This window comes from Taudactylus pleione, unplaced genomic scaffold (genome assembly GCF_031769625.1).
Source record: "Taudactylus pleione unplaced genomic scaffold, aTauple2 ptg000022l, whole genome shotgun sequence".
NCBI lineage: Eukaryota > Metazoa > Chordata > Amphibia > Anura > Myobatrachidae > Taudactylus > Taudactylus pleione.
This window is the reverse complement of record NW_028284424.1, coordinates 108,882-130,689: the sequence shown is the minus strand read 5'-3', so window position 1 is coordinate 130,689 and position 21,808 is coordinate 108,882. Positions and strand designations below refer to the sequence as shown.

Here is a 21,808-nt window from a genome sequence, read left to right as displayed (position 1 = left end):
CATGTAGCATCCCTACACTTTGCAGAATGAAAAAAAATGTTTCTACTGATTTTAACCCTTTTTACAGTAAAAAAAAAAAAGTCAACACAAATCATAGTGATCAGTGCAGTGCTTCACCCAAACTTGCCTGCCACAGGCAGTTCTATTGTTTGCTGTCATTTTAGGGTTGGTCTTTGGTTGTTTTAAAAACAATGCTTAGTAAATCTCTGGTTTCTATACCTGTCTATGTTAAAATATTAATAGTTTGTCTGATGTTTCCTAAATTGGTATTTTGGTCGTATTTCTGTTGGTTTTGCCATCAGTAAATAGTTAGTTTGCAAAACCGATGGGAAAATGACCAAAAAAAACAAAACTGGACCTTTAGTAAATATTCCTCTTAGTTTGATACCGGCCATTATCAGCGCACACTTACACCAGGTGCAAAAGATCTATCTGAAAATAAGTGTAATTCTGCCTACGCACAACTCCCATAGCCAGAAATTAAATCAACACACTCTCAGCACTACTACATGTGAGCACCCCCATTACAACCCAACTACTCAGTCACAAGTAGAGATGCATTCATAAAATAAAGAAAAGTTAAAATACTTAAAAATAATTGTTTATTGAATGTGAATTAATAATAATATTTTACAGATGCTCCATCACTCATCTCTAATGTTTTGTTCTTTCTCCAAATACATGTTTTCTATGAATTATACATTATGCCAAAAATGTCTGAAAGAGGAAGTAAAGGCTCTATTTGATCATATATATAACTCTGTGTAATACTGAAGTGAATAACATATAAGTAATAAGCTACAGCTATGCTTATTAAACTTTTTTCATTCATCTGCAGCAGGGTCTCAGTTACAGAGCAGGGCAGCTGCATCTCTAACAGCACAGGCAAAGATCAAGGGGTCTATTTAGTAAATGAAATATAGCCTTTAATTTCATTTGTCATTATTTATAAAAAAGGAAAGTGCAGAGAAATCGCTGATTTTTATGCCTTTTCTGTTTTCTAATAACAGTGCTGCAGCCCCATTGGTTTCATTGGGGCTGGCACATAACTGTATTTAATAAAATGAGAGAAACTAAGGTTCTCTCTAACACATAATGCCATCTCAGGATGGTGTTATGTGCACCCTCAGGGGAGATAAGTAGGAAGAGACCATTCTATTTCTGCTCTCTCCCATACTGCATTGCGCCCCCCTGGCCCCTTTACCTGGAAGGCAGAGCCGGCCCTAGGCATGGGCAAACTAAGCAAATACCCAGTCCAGGGCAGTTGGAAATCCTAGGGGCATCCAAGCCCTTCTAGGGCTGGCGGAGGTTTGGGGCAAGCACGGTGGGGGCACTTGAGGCCTGCAGTGTCTTTGGCAGCTGCTACTGCCGCTGCGCAGTGTCCACGATCAGAACTCAACAGCAAACAGTGAGTGGGCAGAGGCAGAACAGCCGGTGGTGGTTTACAGGGTGGGGCATCTGGACGGTGGCTAGTGGTTAGCGCTGGGGCAGCATGCACTGGGACGCGGCCTGCCAGCCTGAGACAGAAAAGGCCGGTCTACCACCCGCGGTTTGTTGTACCTCGAGTCGGGCGGCTCTGCAGGCTGCGCTCAAGTAAAACATGTCTGGAACTGGGTGAGGGCCGGGTTGCTGTGGTGCTCACAGCTGGGAGACGTGTGCTTTGCTGGCATAGGGGTGCTGGGTGAGAGGTGCTGTGATCTGTGCTGTCCTAGGAGAGGGGTGCTGGGTGCTGTGATCTGTGCAGGGAGAGGGGTGCTGGGTGAGGGGTGCTGTGATCAGTGCTGGGAGCATAGCACAATGGGGAAGGGGCCACAGCACAGTGAGACCACACCCCTTCTATGGGGCCACATCCCATTTCAGGATCCCACGGGAGAGGGTGCTACCCAAATTCTTGCCTAGGGCACTAATTTGGCTAGTGCCAGCTCTGCTGGAAGGAGCATACGCACAAGGCACCACGCTGTCTTTCGGAAATCAAAAAGCAGCAATGTTTTAACGTCACTTTTTTTGCTTTTCTTTTTAAAAAGAGCCCTAAGTGATAGCTTTGCAGAGTTTTTGTGTAGAAAATAAATGAACTGTGATAATTGGAGGATTAATATATAGGGGCAGTGATGTCACAGTAACTCAATTGACTGCGTTCTAAGCTAGCTCTAAGAGGACATTTAGCTGTATGTAATGGAGTTGGGAGGTAGTAATACTTTCATGTGTAATATATGCAGCTTAAAACTGGACAAAATAGTTACCTGCATGCTTCATGATCATTTAAATGTTGCTCTAAACCTAATTTTACTTTAAAATTAATTAGAATTTTATTTTGAACAGTGACCGGGCAATGTAAAGAGCCTCAGAAATTACTAATGCAATTGTGAAACCATTTCCTTTGGTAGAGAAACCTTATTACTTTGAATCAGTTGTTTTATTTTGGCTATGGGGGTCTATATGAGCTATGAATTCTAAATTCCTGCCTTTAATATCGTAAACTGTTGGAAAATGAGTTTGAATTTAAATTGATTTCCATTTTCTTGTAACCAGATCATGAGTGTCAACATGGCAAGAAATAGTGCTGATTGAATTTTATTATCTTGAGTATAATTATTTGCAATATTGGTTCAATAGTTATTTTTTGCTGAGTTGATTCATGCAGAAGCTGTTCTAAGGGTAAGAAATAGAATTAGTTTATCATTTCTTCAATTTACAGTTATTTTTGAATTCTGTAAAAATTGTTAAGAAATAAAATTTGATCATTTTAAACTACAGTTTATAGCTATCTCACTTATACTATCCTTTGATTTAGTTTACCATTTAATCAGGACCACCAAAACATCCCACATCTGTCATGTTACCTATGTGGAATTGTTCTGCTTATCTCTGCTCATTGTTATCAATGTATTTTATATATCGTGCTAAGAATAAAAGTAGCATTGTATGATAATACGTGACCATACGTTTCTGCAGAATCACTGTCCATGGGGAAGGGTTTATGTTGATGATAAGACTTGATATATTCCCCTAATACTAGAAGTATATAACCACACCTAACAACATCAGCCAGTATGGAGATTAATGTAACCATTATGCTGTGAAACTTTCCTAGGACACTAAAAATCTATCAAACCCTCTAAAATTAGAAGAGAAAGATCACATAGATATATACTATATATATATATATATATATATATATATATATATGTCACAAAAAAGACCCGAAAATATATATATACTGTATGTATATATTAGGGGTGTGCACCGGCCACTTTTCGTGTTTTGTGTTTTGGTTTTGGATCTGGATCTTTCTTCGTGTTTTGGATCTGGATTGGTTTTGCCAAAACCACCCTTCCGTGTTTTGGGTTCTGGGTTTTGTGTTTTGGATCTGTATTTTTTTGAAAAAAAGCATAAAAACAGCTAAAATCACAGAATTTGTAGGTTTTTCTGCTCCTATGCTATTATTAACCTCAATAACCTTAATTTCCACTCATTTCCAGTCTATTCTGAATACCTCACACCTCACAATAGTGTTTTTATGTCCAAAAGGTTGCACCGAGGTAGCTGGATGACTATGCTAAGCGACACGAGTGGGCGGCACAAACACGTGACCCATCTAGGCGTGAAACTGCAGTGGCAGACAGGATGGCATTGAAAAACTAGGCCCCAAACTGTACATAATGCAAAGAAAAAAAAGAGGTGCAAGATGGAATTGTCCTTGGGCCCTCCCACCCACCCTTATGGTGTATAAACAGGACATGCACACTTTAACAAACCAATCATTTCAGCGCCAGGGTCTGCCACACAACTGTGGCTGAAATGATTGGTTCGTTTGGGCCCCCACAAAACAAGCTGGCAATTAATCTGTCCCTGCACAAACTGGCTCTACGGAGGCAAGAAGTCGTCCTCATCCTCCTCATCCACAGATTCCTCACCCTCTTCAGTGTTATGTACATCCTCATCCTCACAGAGTATTAATTCGTCCCTGCTGGAACCACAGGTCCCTCTGTACGTTCTGGAGGCTGGTCTCCCTGGAAGAGTTGATCATTCATTTTATGAACATCATCTTCTCCACATTTTGTGGAAGCAACCTCCTACGCCTTTCGCTAACAAGGTTCCCGGCTGCACTAAACACTCTTTCGGAGTACACACTGGAGGGGGGGCAACTCAGGCAAAATAGAGCCAGTTTGTACAGGGACCTCCAAATTGCTTCTTTTTCCTGCCAGTACAGGTACGGACTGTCTGACATGCCTACTTGGATGCTGTCACTGATGTAATCCTTTAACAGACAGACGCACGCTTGTCGCTGCTGCTTTGAGGATTCAAGTGCGGCTACAGCCCACACAATTCACAAAGACAGAAAAAAAAAAAGAATATTTTTATTGTTTGTGGAGCACACTTTGAGGGTTACACCACCCTCTAACAGACAGACGCACGCTTGTCGCTGCTGCTTTGAGGATGCAAGTGCGGCTACAGCCCACACAATTCACAAAGACAGAAAAAAGAAGAAGAATATTTTTATTCTTTGTGTAGCACACTTTGAGGGTGTCACCACCCTTTAACAGACAGACGCACGCTTGTCGCTGCTGCTTTAAGGATGCAGGTGCGGCTACAGCCCACACATTTCACAAAGACCGAAAAAAAAAGAACAATATTTTAATTGTTTGTGTAGCACACTTTGAGGGTGTCACCACCCTTTAACAGACAGACGCACGCTTGTCGCTGCTGCTTTAAGGATGCAGGTGCGGCTACAGCCCACACAATTCACATAGACAGATAAAAGAAGAAGAATATTTTTATTGTTTGTGTAGCACACTTTGAGGGTGTCACCACCCTTTAACAGACAGACGCACGCTTGTCGCTGCTGCTTTAAGGATGCAGGTGCGGCTACAGCCCACACATTTCACAAAGACCGAAAAAAAAAGAACAATATTTTAATTGTTTGTGTAGCACACTTTGAGGGTGTCACCACCCTTTAACAGACAGACGCACGCTTGTCGCAGCTGCTTTAAGGATGCAGGTGCGGCTACAGCCCACACAATTCACAAAGACAGAAAAAAGAACAATATTTTAATTGTTTGTGTAGCACACTTTGAGGGTGTCACCACCCTTTAACAGACAGACGCACGCTTGTCGCTGCTGCTTTGAGGATGCAAGTGCGGCTACATCGCACACAAGTCACAAACACATTAAAAAAATAGTTTTTTATTTTTTGGAGCACTTTGAGAGTTACACCACCCTTTAACAGACAGACGCACGCTTGTCGCTGCTGCTTTAAGGATGCAGGTGCGGCTACAGCCCACACATTTCACAAAGACCGAAAAAAAAGAACAATATTTTTATTGTTTGTGTAGAACACTTTGAGGGTGTCACCACCCTTTAACAGACAGACGCACGCTTGTCGCTGCTGCTTTAAGGATGCAGGTGCGGCTACAGCCCACACAATTCACATAGACAGATAAAAGAAGAAGAATATTTTTATTGTTTGTGTAGCACACTTTGAGGGTGTCACCACCCTTTAACAGACAGACGCAAGCTTGTCGCTGCTGCTTTAAGGATGCAGGTGCGGCTACAGCCCACACATTTCACAAAGACTGAAAAAAAAAGAACAATATTTTAATTGTTTGTGTAGCACACTTTGAGGGTGTCACCACCCTTTAACAGACAGACGCACGCTTGTCGCAGCTGCTTTAAGGATGCAGGTGCGGCTACAGCCCACACAATTCACAAAGACAGAAAAAAGAACAATATTTTAATTGTTTGTGTAGCACACTTTGAGGGTGTCACCACCCTTTAACAGACAGACGCACGCTTGTCGCTGCTGCTTTAAGGATGCAGGTGCGGCTACAGCCCACACAATTCACATAGACAGATAAAAGAAGAAGAATATTTTTATTGTTTGTGTAGCACACTTTGAGGGTGTCACCACCCTTTAACAGACAGACGCACGCTTGTCGCTGCTGCTTTGAGGATTCAAGTGCGGCTACAGCCCACACAATTCACAAAGACAGAAAAAAAAAAAGAATATTTTTATTGTTTGTGGAGCACACTTTGAGGGTTACACCACCCTCTAACAGACAGACGCACGCTTGTCGCTGCTGCTTTGAGGATGCAAGTGCGGCTACAGCCCACACAATTCACAAAGACAGAAAAAAGAAGAAGAATATTTTTATTCTTTGTGTAGCACACTTTGAGGGTGTCACCACCCTTTAACAGACAGACGCACGCTTGTCGCTGCTGCTTTAAGGATGCAGGTGCGGCTACAGCCCACACATTTCACAAAGACCGAAAAAAAAAGAACAATATTTTAATTGTTTGTGTAGCACACTTTGAGGGTGTCACCACCCTTTAACAGACAGACGCACGCTTGTCGCTGCTGCTTTAAGGATGCAGGTGCGGCTACAGCCCACACAATTCACATAGACAGATAAAAGAAGAAGAATATTTTTATTGTTTGTGTAGCACACTTTGAGGGTGTCACCACCCTTTAACAGACAGACGCACGCTTGTCGCTGCTGCTTTAAGGATGCAGGTGCGGCTACAGCCCACACATTTCACAAAGACCGAAAAAAAAAGAACAATATTTTAATTGTTTGTGTAGCACACTTTGAGGGTGTCACCACCCTTTAACAGACAGACGCACGCTTGTCGCAGCTGCTTTAAGGATGCAGGTGCGGCTACAGCCCACACAATTCACAAAGACAGAAAAAAGAACAATATTTTAATTGTTTGTGTAGCACACTTTGAGGGTGTCACCACCCTTTAACAGACAGACGCACGCTTGTCGCTGCTGCTTTGAGGATGCAAGTGCGGCTACATCGCACACAAGTCACAAACACATTAAAAAAATAGTTTTTTATTTTTTGGAGCACTTTGAGAGTTACACCACCCTTTAACAGACAGACGCACGCTTGTCGCTGCTGCTTTAAGGATGCAGGTGCGGCTACAGCCCACACATTTCACAAAGACCGAAAAAAAAGAACAATATTTTTATTGTTTGTGTAGAACACTTTGAGGGTGTCACCACCCTTTAACAGACAGACGCACGCTTGTCGCTGCTGCTTTAAGGATGCAGGTGCGGCTACATCCCACACAATTCACATAGACAGATAAAAGAAGAAGAATATTTTTATTGTTTGTGTAGCACACTTTGAGGGTGTCACCACCCTTTAACAGACAGACGCAAGCTTGTCGCTGCTGCTTTAAGGATGCAGGTGCGGCTACAGCCCACACATTTCACAAAGACTGAAAAAAAAAGAACAATATTTTAATTGTTTGTGTAGCACACTTTGAGGGTGTCACCACCCTTTAACAGACAGACGCACGCTTGTCGCAGCTGCTTTAAGGATGCAGGTGCGGCTACAGCCCACACAATTCACAAAGACAGAAAAAAGAACAATATTTTAATTGTTTGTGTAGCACACTTTGAGGGTGTCACCACCCTTTAACAGACAGACGCACGCTTGTCGCTGCTGCTTTAAGGATGCAGGTGCGGCTACAGCCCACACAATTCACAAAGACAGAAAAAAGAAGAATATTTTTATTGTTTGTGTAGCACACTTTGAGGGTGTCACCACCCTTTAACAGACAGACGCACGCTTGTCGCTGCTGCTTTGAGGATGCAAGTGCGGCTACATCGCACACAAGTCACAAACACATTAAAAAAATAGTTTTTTATTTTTTGGAGCACTTCGTGAGTTACACCACCCTTTAACAGACAGACGCACGCTTGTCGCTGCTGCTTTAAGGATGCAGGTGCGGCTACAGCCCACACAATTCACAAAGACAGAAAAAAGAAGAAGAATATTTTTATTGTTTGTGTAGCACACTTTGAGGGTGTCACCACCCTTTAACAGACAGACGCACGCTTGTCGCTGCTGCTTTGAGGATGCAAGTGTGGCTACATCGCACACAAGTCACAAACACATTAAAAAAAAAAATTTGATTTTTTGGAGCACTTTGAGAGTTACAACACCCTTTAACAGACAGACGCACGCTTGTCGCTGCTGCTTTGAGGATGCAAGTGCGGCTACAGCCCACACAATTCACAAAGACAGAAAAAAAAAGAACAATATTTTAATTGTTTGTGTAGCACACTTTGAGGGTGTCACCACCCTTTAACAGACAGACGCACGCTTGTCGCTGCTGCTTTAAGGATGCAGGTGCGGCTACAGCCCACACATTTCACAAAGACAGAAAAAAAAAGAACAATATTTTAATTGTTTGTGTAGCACACTTTGAGGGTGTCACCACCCTTTAACAGACAGACGCACGCTTGTCGCTGCTGCTTTGAGGATGCAGGTGGAATCTAGACGGGATTTGGAACCGAGGACACACTACCTCCATCAATTGTCTAAATCCCACTGCACTAATGTCGGATACCGGACGCACGTCTAACACCAACATAGCAGTCAAGGCCTCAGTTATACGTTTTGCTTCAGGATGACTGCTGTCGTACTTCATCCTCATCGCTAGGGACTGTTGGAGGGTCAATTGTTTAGTAAAAGTAGTGATGTTCCTACTTCCTCTCTGGGATGATGAACAACTCCCAGCAGCAGCAACAGCACTAGTAGGAAGTGGTTCTTGATCTTTCCCTATTTTATTTTTATCAGAGAAAGTTTGGTCCTCCATTTATGTTATATTGATATATATACGTGCGGCTAAAGTGCACACAAACACAGAAAATATTTTTTTATTTTTGCTGGAGAGTAGTGCACTTTGTGGGTTACACCACCCTTTAAGAAATGAGCCAGCCGGCTCTTTACTTATGGGACACAGGCGCACGCTTGGCGCTGCTCCTTTGTTGATGCACGTGCAGCCACAGTGCACACAAGTCACAAACACAGAAAATATATATTTTTTTGGTTTGGAGTGTACTTTGGGGGTTACAGAACCCTTTAACGGTCAAGCCAGCCGGCCCTTTACTTATGACACAGGCGCACGCTTGGCACTACTTTGTTGATGCATGTGCGGCTACTGCGCACACAATTCACAAACACAGAAAATAATTTTTTTTTTGGTTTGGACTGGAGTGTACTTTCGGGGGTTACAGCACCCTTTAACGGTCAAGCCAGCCGGCCCTTTACTTATGACACAGGCGCACACTTGGCACTACTTTGTTGATGCACGTGCGGCTACTGCGCACACAATTCACAAACACAGAAAATAATTTTTTTTCGGTTTGGACTGGAGTGTACTTTGGGGGTTACAGCACCCTTTAACGGTCAAGCCAGCCGGCCCTTTACTTATGACACAGGCGCACGCTTGGCACTACTTTGTTGATGCACGTGCGGCTACTGCGCACACAATTCACAAACACAGAAAATAATTTTTTTTTTGGTTTGGACTGGAGTGTACTTTCGGGGGTTACAGCACCCTTTAACGGTCAAGCCAGCCGGCCCTTTACTTATGACACAGGCGCACGCTTGGCACTACTTTGTTGATGCACGTGCGGCTACTGCGCACACAATTCACAAACACAGAAAATAAATTTTTTTTTGGTTTGGACTGGAGTGTACTTTGGGGGTTACAGCACCCTTTAACGGTCAAGCCAGCCAGCCCTTTACTTATGACACAGGCGCACGCTTGGCACTACTTTGTTGATGCACGTGCGGCTACTGCGCACACAATTCACAAACACAGAAAATAATTTTTTTTTTGGTTTGGACTGGAGTGTACTTTCGGGGGTTACAGCACCATTAACGGTCAAGCCAGCCGGCCCTTTACTTATGACACAGGCGCACGCTTGGCACTACTTTGTTGATGCACGTGCGGCTACTGCGCACACAATTCACAAACACAGAAAATAATTTTTTTTTTGGTTTGGACTGGAGTGTACTTTCGGGGGTTACAGCACCCTTAACGGTCAAGCCAGCCGGCCCTTTACTTATGACACAGGCGCACGCTTGGCACTACTTTGTTGATGCACGTGCGGCTACTGCGCACACAATTCACAAACACAGAAAATTATTTTTTTTTGGTTTGGACTGGAGTGTACTTTCGGGGGTTACAGCACCCTTTAACGGTCAAGCCAGCCGGCCCTTTACTTATGACACAGGCGCACGCTTGGCACTACTTTGTTGATGCACGTGCGGCTACTGCGCACACAATTCACAAACACAGAAAATATATTATTTTTTTAGCACTTGGGGGGAGCACCCCTGATGGACAGAGCACCCCCTGGACAACACTACAGCACCTCTTTAGGACTGGGACACTGCACAGGACTTTGGAGTGGACACAGCCCCTATGGAGAACTGACTGCACAACACAGTCCAGCCAGCCCCTATGGACTTTGAAGTAGTGGACACAGCCCCTATTAACAACAGCAGCACAGCACAACACAGCCAGCCCCTATGGACTTTGAATTAGTGGACAACAGCAGCACTACACTACACTACACTACACAGCCCTAACTCCCACCCTCCGTCTTCACTGTCCACAGCCGAGTGAGAAAATGGCGCCGACGTGGGTACCTTATATAGGATCCAAAACCCGCGAGACTCGGAAGGCGGGATGATGACGTTTTGCCTCGATTTCAGATCCGAGTCAGGCGGGAAAAGTCGAGCCTGATTCGGATCGGACTCGGATCGGGGGGGCTCGGGGGGGTTCGGATTTCAGAAATCCGAACCCGCTCACCCCTAGTATATATATATATATTAGGGGTGTGCATCGGCCACTTTTCGTGTTTTGTGTTTTGGTTTTGGATCTGGATCTTTCTTCGTGTTTTGGATCTGGATTGGTTTTGCCAAAACCACCCTTCCGTGTTTTGGGTTCTGGGTTTTGTGTTTTGGATCTGTATTTTTTTTAAAAAAAGCATAAAAACAGCTAAAATCACAGAATTTGTAGGTTTTTCTGCTCCTATGCTATTATTAACCTCAATAACCTTAATTTCCACTCATTTCCAGTCTATTCTGAACACCTCACACCTCACAATAGTGTTTTTATGTCCAAAAGGTTGCACCGAGGTAGCTGGATGACTATGCTAAGCGACACGAGTGGGCGGCACAAACACGTGACCCATCTAGGAGTGACACTGCAGTGGCAGGCAGGATGGCAGTTAGAAAAACTAGGCCCCAAACTGTACATAATGCAAAGAAAAAAAGAGGTGCAAGATGGAATTGTCCTTGGGCCCTCCCACCCACCCTTATGTTGTATAAACAGGACATGCACACTTTAACAAATCAATCATTTCAGCGCCAGGGTCTGCCACACAACTGTGGCTGAAATGATTGGTTCGTTTGGGCCCCCACAAAACAAGCTGGCAATTAATGTGTCCCTGCACAAACTGGCTCTACGGAGGCAAGATGTCATCCTCATCCTCCTCATCCACCGATTCCTCACCCTCTTCAGTGTGTACATCCTCATCCTCACAAAGTATTAACTCGTCCCCACTTGAATCCACCACCACAGGTCCCTCTGTACCTTCTGGAGGCTGGTCTCCCTGGAAGAGCTGATAATTCATTTTGATGAACATCATCTTCTCCACATTCTGTGGAAGCAACCTCCTACGCCTTTCGCTGACAAGGTTCCCGGCTGCACTAAACACTCTTTCGGAGTACACACTGGAGGGGGGGCAACTCAGGTAAAATAGAGCCAGTTTGTACAGGGGCCTCCAAATTGCCTCTTTTTCCTGCCAGTACAGGTATGGACTGTCTGACATGCCTACTTGGATGCTGTCACCGATGTAATCCTCCACCATTCTGTCAATGGTGACAGTATCATATGCAGTGACAGTAGACATGTCAGAAATTGTTGCCAGGTCCTTCAGTCCGGACCAGATGTCCAAACTTGGTCCTGCCTGCCCTGCATCACCGCCAGCGGGTTGCTTAGGATACCTAAGTTTTTTCCTGGCAGCCCCAGTTGCGGGAGAAAATGAAGAAGGAGCCGTTGACGTGTCACGTTCCGCTTCAGCTGACAGTGTGTTCACCAGCAGGTCTTTGCACCTCTGCAGGCTTGTGTCGGCCGGAAAGAGAGACACCACATAGGCTTTAAACCTAGGATCGAGCACGGTGGCCAAAATGTAGTGGTCTGATTTCAACAGATTGACCACCCTGGAATCCTGGCAAAGCGAATGAAGGGCTTCATCCACAAGTCCCACATGCCGAGCGGAATCGCTCCGTCTTAGCTCCTCCTTCACTTTCTCCAGCTGCTTCTGCAAAAGCCTGATGAGGGGAATGACCTGACTCAAGCTGGCAGTGTCTGAACTGACTTCACGTGTGGCAAGTTCGAAGGGCTGAAGAACCTTGCACAACACGGAAATCATTCTCCACTGCGCTTGAGTCAGGTGCATACCCCCTCCTTTGCCTATGTCATAGGTGGATGTATAGGCTTGTATGGCCTTTTGCTGCTCCTCCATCCTCTGAAGCATATAGAGGGTTGAGTTCCACCGCGTCACAACCTCTTGCTTCAGGTGATGGCGGGGCAGGTTCAAGAGTGTTTGCTGGCGCTCCAGTCTTCGGCACGCAGTCGCTGAATGGCGAAAGTGGCCAGAAATTTTTCGGGCCACCCAAAGCGTCTCCTGCACGCCCCTGTCGCTTTTCAGAAAATTCTGCACCACCAAGTTTATTGTGTGAGCAAAACATGGGACGTGCTGGAATTTGCCCAGATGTAATGCCCGCACAATATTGGTGGCGTTGTCAGATATCACAAATCCCCAGGAGAGTCTAAGTGGGGTAAGCCACTGGGCGATGATTTCCCTCAGTTTCTCTAAGAGGTTGTCGGCGGTGTGCCTCTTACTGAAACCGGTGATACACAGCGTAGCCTGCCTTGTAACGAGCTGGCGTTTCTGAGATGCTGCTACTGGTGACGCTGCTGCTGTTGCTGCGTAAGGTGATACATCTACCCAGTGGGCTGTCACAGTCATATAGTCCTTAGTCTGCCCTGTTCCACTTGTCCACATGTCCGTGGTTAAGTGGACATTGTGTACAACGGCATTTTTCAGGACACTGAGGACACTTTTTCTGACGTTTCTGTACAGTCTCGGTATCGCCTGCCTAGTGAAGTGGAATCTAGACGGGATTTGGAACCGGGGACACACTACCTCCATCAATTGTCTAAATCCCACTGCACTAATGGCGGATACCGGACGCACGTCTAACACCAACATAGCAGTCAAGGCCTCAGTTATACGTTTTGCTTCAGGATGACTGCTGTCGTACTTCATCCTCCTCGCTAAGGACTGTTGGAGGGTCAATTGTTTAGTAAAAGTAGTGGTGTTCCTACTTCCTCTCTGGGATGATGAACGACTCCCAGCAGCAGCAGCAACAGCAGCAGCGGCAGCAGTAGGCGTAGCAATGCAGGATCCTCCGGAGGAATCCCGGATAGGAGAGTCAGTCATGCCAGTGATATGGCCTGCAGGACTACTTCCGATCCTGACTAAGGAGGAAATTGACGAGGAGGGAGTTGACGGTGTGGTTTGCAGGCGCTTGGATACAACAGGACAACGGGATTTAGGTGTCCCTGGACTGCTTACGGTCTGAGCCAAAGTTTCTGAACTTGACAGTAACTTTTTATGAACGCGCTGCAGGTGCCGTATAAGGGAGGATGTTCCTAGGTGGTTGACGTCCCTACCCCTACTTATTTCACCTTTACATATGGTACATATGGCAAGACAGTTGTTGTCCGGATTTGGATAGAAATATTGCCAGACCAAAGAGGTGGAATGTTTGGTCTTCTGCCCAGGCATGACCGTGATGGGCTTTTTCATCCCACGGACAACAACTGTCTCCCCCGGAGCCTGATTTAAACAAACCACATCACCATCAGAATCCTCCTCGCCAACTTCCTCCTCAGCGCCAGCTACACCAGTATCTTCATCCTGTTGTACTTCAACAGTGACATCTTCAATTTGCATATCAGCAAGTGGACTGTGGGTGCTCCTTTCAGCACTTGCAGGGGGCGTGCAAATGGTGGAAAGAGCCACCTCTTCCCGTCCAGTGCTGGGAAGGTCAGGCATCGCAACCACCACCACACTTGGACTCTCTTTGGGGATTTGTGATATCTTCTTAGAAAGCACAGTTCTTCGCTGTGCTTTTGCCAGCTTAACTCTTTTGATTTTTTTAGTGGGAGGAGTGCTTCCATCGTCATGTGAAGCTGAACCACTAGTCATGAACATACTAGGGATCGACCTTAGCCGTTCCTTGCCACTCCGTGTCGTAAATGGCATATTGGCAAGTTTACGTTTCTCTTCAGCTGATTTAAATGTCTTTTTCAAGGTCATTTTCCTGAACTTTGCCATTTGGGATTGTATGTGCCCTCTACTATGACATTGGGCATCGGCCTTGGCAGACGACGTTGATGGCATGTTATCGTCTATGTCATGACTAGTGGCAGCAGCTTCAGCACTAGGAGGAAGTGGTTCTTGATCTTTCTCTATTTTATTTTTATCGGAGAAAGTTTGGTCCTCCATTTATGTTATATCGATTTGATATATACGTGCGGCTAAACACAGAAAATAAATTTTTTTTTGGTTCGGACTGGAGTGTACTTTGTGGGTTACAGCACCCTTTAACGGTCAAGCCAGCCGGCCCTTTACTTATGACACAGGCGCACTCTTGGCACTACTTTGTTGATGCACGTGCGGCTACTGCGCACACAATTCACAAACACAGAAAATAATTTTTTTTTAGGTTTGGACTGGAGTGTACTTTCGGGGGTTACAGCACCCTTAACGGTCAAGCCAGCCGGCCCTTTACTTATGACACAGGCGCACGCTTGGCACTACTTTGTTGATGCACGTGCGGCTACTGCGCACACAATTCACAAACACAGAAAATAATTTTTTTTTTGGTTTGGACTGGAGTGTACTTTCGGGGGTTACAGCACCCTTAACGGTCAAGCCAGCCGGCCCTTTACTTATGACACAGGCGCACGCTTGGCACTACTTTGTTGATGCACGTGCGGCTACTGCGCACACAATTCACAAACACAGAAAATAATTTTTTTTTTGGTTTGGACTGGAGTGTACTTTCGGGAGTTACAGCACCCTTAACGGTCAAGCCAGCCGGCCCTTTACTTATGACACAGGCGCACGCTTGGCACTACTTTGTTGATGCACGTGCGGCTACTGCGCACACAATTCACAAACACAGAAAATAATTTTTTTTTGGTTTGGACTGGAGTGTACTTTCAGGGGTTACAGCACCCTTTAACGGTCAAGCCAGCCGGCCCTTTACTTATGACACAGGCGCACGCTTGGCACTACTTTGTTGATGCACGTGCGGCTACTGCGCACACAATTCACAAACACAGAAAATAATTTTTTTTTGGTTTGGACTGGAGTGTACTTTCGGGGGTTACAGCACCCTTTAACGGTCAAGCCAGCCGGCCCTTTACTTATGACACAGGCGCACTCTGGGCACTACTTTGTTGATGCACGTGCGGCTACTGCGCACACAATTCACAAACACAGAAAATAATTTTTTTTTAGGTTTGGACTGGAGTGTACTTTCGGGGGTTACAGCACCCTTAACGGTCAAGCCAGCCGGCCCTTTACTTATGACACAGGCGCACGCTTGGCACTACTTTGTTGATGCACGTGCGGCTACTGCGCACACAATTCACAACCACAGAAAATAATTTTTTTTTGGTTTGGACTGGAGTGTACTTTCGGGGGTTACAGCACCCTTTAACGGTCAAGCCAGCCGGCCCTTTACTTATGACACAGGCGCACGCTTGGCACTACTTTGTTGATGCACGTGCGGCTACTGCGCACACAATTCACAAACACAGAAAATAATTTTTTTTTAGGTTTGGACTGGAGTGTACTTTCGGGGGTTACAGCACCCTTAACGGTCAAGCCAGCCGGCCCTTTACTTATGACACAGGCGCACGCTTGGCACTACTTTGTTGATGCACGTGCGGCTACTGCGCACACAATTCACAAACACAGAAAATAATTTTTTTTTTGGTTTGGACTGGAGTGTACTTTCGGGGGTTACAGCACCCTTAACGGTCAAGCCAGCCGGCCCTTTACTTATGACACAGGCGCACGCTTGGCACTACTTTGTTGATGCACGTGCGGCTACTGCGCACACAATTCACAAACACAGAAAATAATTTTTTTTTTGGTTTGGACTGGAGTGTACTTTCGGGGGTTACAGCACCCTTAACGGTCAAGCCAGCCGGCCCTTTACTTATGACACAGGCGAACGCTTGACACTACTTTGTTGATGCACGTGCGGCTACTGCGCACACAATTCACAAACACAGAAAATAAATTTTTTTTGGTTTGGACTGGAGTGTACTTTCAGGGGTTACAGCACCCTTTAACGGTCAAGCCAGCCGGCCCTTTACTTATGACACAGGCGCACGCTTGGCACTACTTTGTTGATGCACGTGCGGCTACTGCGCACACAATTCACAAACACAGAAAATAATTTTTTTTTGGTTTGGACTGGAGTGTACTTTCGGGGGTTACAGCACCCTTTAACGGTCAAGCCAGCCGGCCCTTTACTTATGACACAGGGGCACTCTTGGCACTACTTTGTTGATGCACGTGCGGCTACTGCGCACACAATTCACAAACACAGAAAATAATTTTTTTTTAGGTTTGGACTGGAGTGTACTTTCGGGGGTTACAGCACCCTTAACGGTCAAGCCAGCCGGCCCTTTACTTATGACACAGGCGCACGCTTGGCACTACTTTGTTGATGCACGTGCGGCTACTGCGCACACAATTCACAAACACAGAAAATAATTTTTTTTTGGTTTGGACTGGAGTGTACTTTCGGGGGTTACAGCACCCTTTAACGGTCAAGCCAGCCGGCCCTTTACTTATGACACAGGCGCACGCTTGGCACTACTTTGTTGATGCACGTGCGGCTACTGCGCACACAATTCACAAACACAGAAAATATATTATTTTTTTAGCACTTGGGGGGAGCACCCCTGATGGACAGAGCACCCCCTGGACAACACTACAGCACCCCTTTAGGACTGGGACACTGCACAGGACTTTGGAACTGACTGCACAACACAGTCCAGCCAGCCCCTATGGACTTTGAAGTAGTGGACACAGCCCCTATTAACAACAGCAGCACAGCACAACACAGCCAGCCCCTATGGACTTTGAAGTAGTGGACAACAGCAGCACTACACTACACTACACTACACAGCACTAACTCCCACCCTCCCTCTTCACTGTCCACAGCCGAGTGAGAAAATGGCGCCGACGCGGGTACCTTATATAGGATCCAAAACCCGCGAGACTCGGAAGGCGGGATGATGACGTTTTGCCTCGATGTCAGATCCGAGTCAGGCGGGAAAAGACGAGCCTGACTCGGATCGGACTCGGATCGGGGGGGCTCGGGGGGGTTCGGATTTCAGAAATCCGAACCCGCTCACCCCTAATATATATATATATATATATAGATACATCATAAAAAGTACTATAGCAAAGATAGAACAAAAGATGGGTAATGCTAAGGAAAATATGTTTAATAAATACAGTGCTGATAATACAAATGAGGGGGAGGAGAGAGATGGAGTAAGAGGAGAATAAAGAGGTTGAGAAAAAGCTTGTGGAGGACCGCTGAAGAGAGAGTGGAGGAAAGAGAAAAGAGAAAGACAGGAGGAAAGAGAGAAAGAGATAACAAAACAAGCCAGACAGCACTAAAGACAACATGCAAAAAGTGTGAACACTTGGCATAAATAAATCCTTGTACATAATTAGATATATAATATACAGTGAGGGGTAATTGGTTATTCTTGATGACAGCAACTTCTTATTGTAATAGTTAGGAATAGCCAAGTACAGTACATCAATTAGAAAAATAAGATATCGCTCATGGTGTAGCAAGTACCAGTTAAATTGAATGAACAAAGGGCCTGATTCAGGTGTGTACGTAATGCCGATGTTCACGCAACTGAGCCATTATTTATCAGACGACTGTGCATGCTTTGTGTTCGCACTGTGCATGTGTCAAGGCACCTATGCAATGTTGCTCTCAGTGAGAATGTAATCACAAAGTGATTGACAGAAAGGGACTGTTTGGAGGTGTCAACAGGGCATGGTTCGAAAAACGCAGGTGTGTATGGCCGTTTTTTGGGCGTCTATCTGCCACCAGCTGCGATCGTGTATGTAGTTAAACATGGCGCCTGCGTCGCTACTGCCGTGGCCAGTCTGTATAGCCGTTATAATTCCTCGTTCTTGCGTATATTCTGTGTATAGTTGTATGCGTACGCAGTTGTGAATGGGTTTGTGATTGCTCCAGTGGGCGTCTAACTTCCTTTCTGGTGGCAATTTCACTTGATACGATTAGCAGTTCCCATGGCTAAGAAAAGGTCTATCTTCATCTCTTTTCTCTCTTTTTTATCTAATTAAGCACAAGCAGTGCCATTATCGATTCAGAAAATATATCAATGTATTATCAATGGCTATAGATTTCATTGATATGTGAATGATAGGTGCCCCTAAGGTCCTTCCTTACAACAGTTCTGAGGCACTGCCAGGCAGTGCACAGAGACTCCACTCAGCATTAGCAGACTTCTGGCTGATCTGCCAGCCTGCTTGGTTAGACTTGCAAAGCAGCTGAAGGTGGGAGCAGGGTGAATTGTGGGGGGGTTTGATTGGTGTCTACTGTCAGTGGAGGTGGAAATCAGGAGGGATTGGATGTGTGGCAAATAGCTGTGAGGGGATGCGGCAGGGTGCACTGCGCTGGCAGGCAGCCAGTGAGAACTGTGAAGGGAGATGGCAGGGGGCTGTGTCCTATCAAGAAGCCAATGAGAGCTGTGAGGGAAGGTGGCAGGAAGCTATGTCCTGGCAGGCAGCCAATGAGAGTTGTGATTGGGGATGGCATAGGGCTTGGGTTAGACAGACCTTAGGCGCTTTATTTAATAGATAATCATCAGGGTCTTTTCAAAGCTGTTTTCATAAAAACCAGTTACATTTTTTACAGAGAAAAATATTGTTGAAATTGGAGATACACAAGAACCACAATGATTGCAATCATTCTAATATGTATGCAAAACTGCCCTAATGATCATCCAAAGAGCTACAAGCAGGAAATTAACAGCAACAGCAGCAGATGGCACTGCAAGGGAGGACATTCAACACATTTTGTCAAAGATATTTATAGTTCACCCATAGAATCAATTACAGTATAAAACACACCTGGTTGTATTTACATAATTAGCCAATCAGGGTCAGTTGACAGAAATATGCAGACCAATCAAATTGTGATATTTCTGCATATATCCTGATATTTTACAGTAGGTGTATACACAGGAATACACAGGTTCGCACCTTGCAGGAAGTGGAATGGTGAGGGTGTGGGAGTGGTGATCCTGACAATAATTATAAAGTCGAATATTTGGGATTTGGTGCTAGTGGGATGGCTTTGTGTTCAGCACCAATTCCACATTTCTGGAGTGAGTTATTTAGTATGGTTAAAGGGTTAGATCTTCAATGCATTCATGATGCATTGCAAATGCGATACATCATGGATCCTTTGAGGTAACCCCTGACCCAAACAAAACTAATAATCAGTGCTGAAGAGGAGGATTTACTAATGAAACCAACTTGTCTGCATCAATACCAGAATGTTTATCATAGATGTATAAAATATAAAGACCTTGTTTTCTAAGGTACTGTTATACCGCTTTTATACCCAAATTCCGGGTCTGACCCAGAGGTTGGAACAGTGTCCCAAACCGGATCTGACCCAGAATTTAGCCAGCGCCGACCCAGTATATTCCAGAGTCTGCACTGTTTAAACCGGAGCCAGGTCTGCAGTGACCCGGCTCTTCCTGCGTGGAAGTGGACGATTGGAGATGACGTCATCTCCAAGCACCACTGAAGTTGGCAAATCGGCAGGCATGCAGCGTGCTCCAAGTCATCATGACCCGGATCGCGCCGTTTACACTGCAGGGTTTCACGGGTCATTCCCGTGTTAAACCCTGCAAGTTACCTGGGTTGGATTGCTGGGTCACTCCTCCCGGGAATCCAACCCTGTCCCCTTTTACACCAGGGAGCTACCCGGATTAACACTGGTTTTAGATCTCGTGTAAAAGAGGTATAAGCAACTGGTGCATCTTTATTGCAAGTAACTGGTGCATCAAACAATTCCAATACATCGACCTCTCTGTGGCAGGTATATTCTCTTATCCATTGTGTACATTACTTAGTTATGTTAATAATATTTCCCTAGATTCCTAAATAAGGAGTAAATCTAGACAGAAAATAAATATGTTCCAGAGTATACTATATAAGCAATGCTGACACAATTAGACTATATCCATAGTGCACAGGAGTAAAACATCTGAGTCTCTGGGGATTGCTAAAATATATCTGAGGGCAATTTCAGCAACTTTAAACATAATGTAATCTTGGTGCAAACAATTCCAAGCTTTGTACATGCAGCAGGCCTGTAGAACACACTGTACAGAGAAGAATGGGAAACCATGTCATTGTTAAGTATTTATACCAAATATGGCATTTTGCAAGCCTTTCCATCTTCTCATTTCCAAATGATGGCACAGTACAGTACAGAGTGGTGTTTACCTTCTCTTCTTTCACTCGACGGTTAGAGGTCAAAGTCTCCTCTTTCCCCATCGGGGTCAGGTCCTTTTAATCCCAGAAATTAGCCACCTGAGGCTGCTGCTAGAGAACTGGAGGCTGTCTGTGTTTCAGTGAATAACATCAGCTGCCCTAAAGGGGCTCTGCTCGTTCTACTATCATCAATATTATTATCACAGTACCATGTATTTGTATATCATCACCATATTAGACAGAATATTGAATCATTCAGTCTCTGCACCAATACCTACTGTCTAAATTACCTACCACATAAACCCACATGTCCATGTTGGCAGAAGCCAGTTATGCTAATGTGGAACAAAGGAAAGAAACTCATGCAAACACAGGGAGAACATAAAAACTGCACACAGATAATGAAACAACTATTTCATGCATGTCGGTAATATTCTATCGGTTTCATACACATCATATAGATGTGATGCTTATAGCACTAAAAGTTTTAGACTGTCCGATGGAAATATATATTAGACCTTGTTACCTGTTACTTCCTGATTCATATTATGTATACGTTCTGTTCATAATGTTATGTTGTTGTTATATGTTGTTCTCCAATAAAGAAGCACACTGTCTATACTCTAATATGAGTTCGATGTCATATATGACAATCACAGAAGTAATTCTGGCAACAAGGATCAAAATAAATACAATCTATTACTTACAAAGTAAGAGAAACCAGGGTGTACCAGCACACCCTCTGTGAGAATTTGTGGAGTGCCCCCTAGTAAAGCTACCACCCCCCCCGATTGAAAATACTTCCCTCTCCCACATTAACAGAAAAAAACACATATTGGCCCCCAAAGGAAAACACACATTGTCACATTGTCCCATATAGTAATACACCTATCCCGCACTACAGCAATACCACTGCTTCTTATCCTGCACTACAGAAACACCACCACTTCTTGCACCGCACTGCAGCAATACCACCTTTCCCAACCCACACTACTGCATTACCAACATTAATTATTATTATTATAAAATTTTATTTATAGGGTGCCATAAGTGGTCTGCAAGGCCGTACATACATCAACAGTAAAACAGTACAAATTACACAGAACATTACAATACAGTAACAAAAATAAAAACAGAGCACAAGTAACAATTAGCACCACAATTCTCCATACACAATACAGCTGGGAAGCTGAAGGCTGTCATTGAAGTGCTAGAGAAGAGGGCTGTGAGACAGTAGGGAGGAGGACCCTGCTCCTAGGAGCTTACAAACTAGGGGAGAGGGGAGACAGACAGATGACATGAGGCATGAGTGTGCAGATGGGTACCTGAGTGCAGGAA

At 44.8% G+C, this 21,808-nt stretch overlaps 1 protein-coding gene across 1 annotated transcript in view; it reads right to left on the bottom strand.

Annotated features, from left to right (window-relative positions):
- Positions 1-20,533, bottom strand: part of LOC148539663 (uncharacterized) — a 130,772-nt gene extending 110,239 nt beyond the window's left edge. The window contains exon 1 of the mRNA XM_088450986.1: positions 20,483-20,533. Coding sequence (XP_088307112.1) covers positions 20,483-20,533 — 51 coding nt within the window. The remainder of the gene's footprint in view (positions 1-20,482) is intronic.
- Between the last annotated feature and the right edge of the window lie 1,275 nt (positions 20,534-21,808).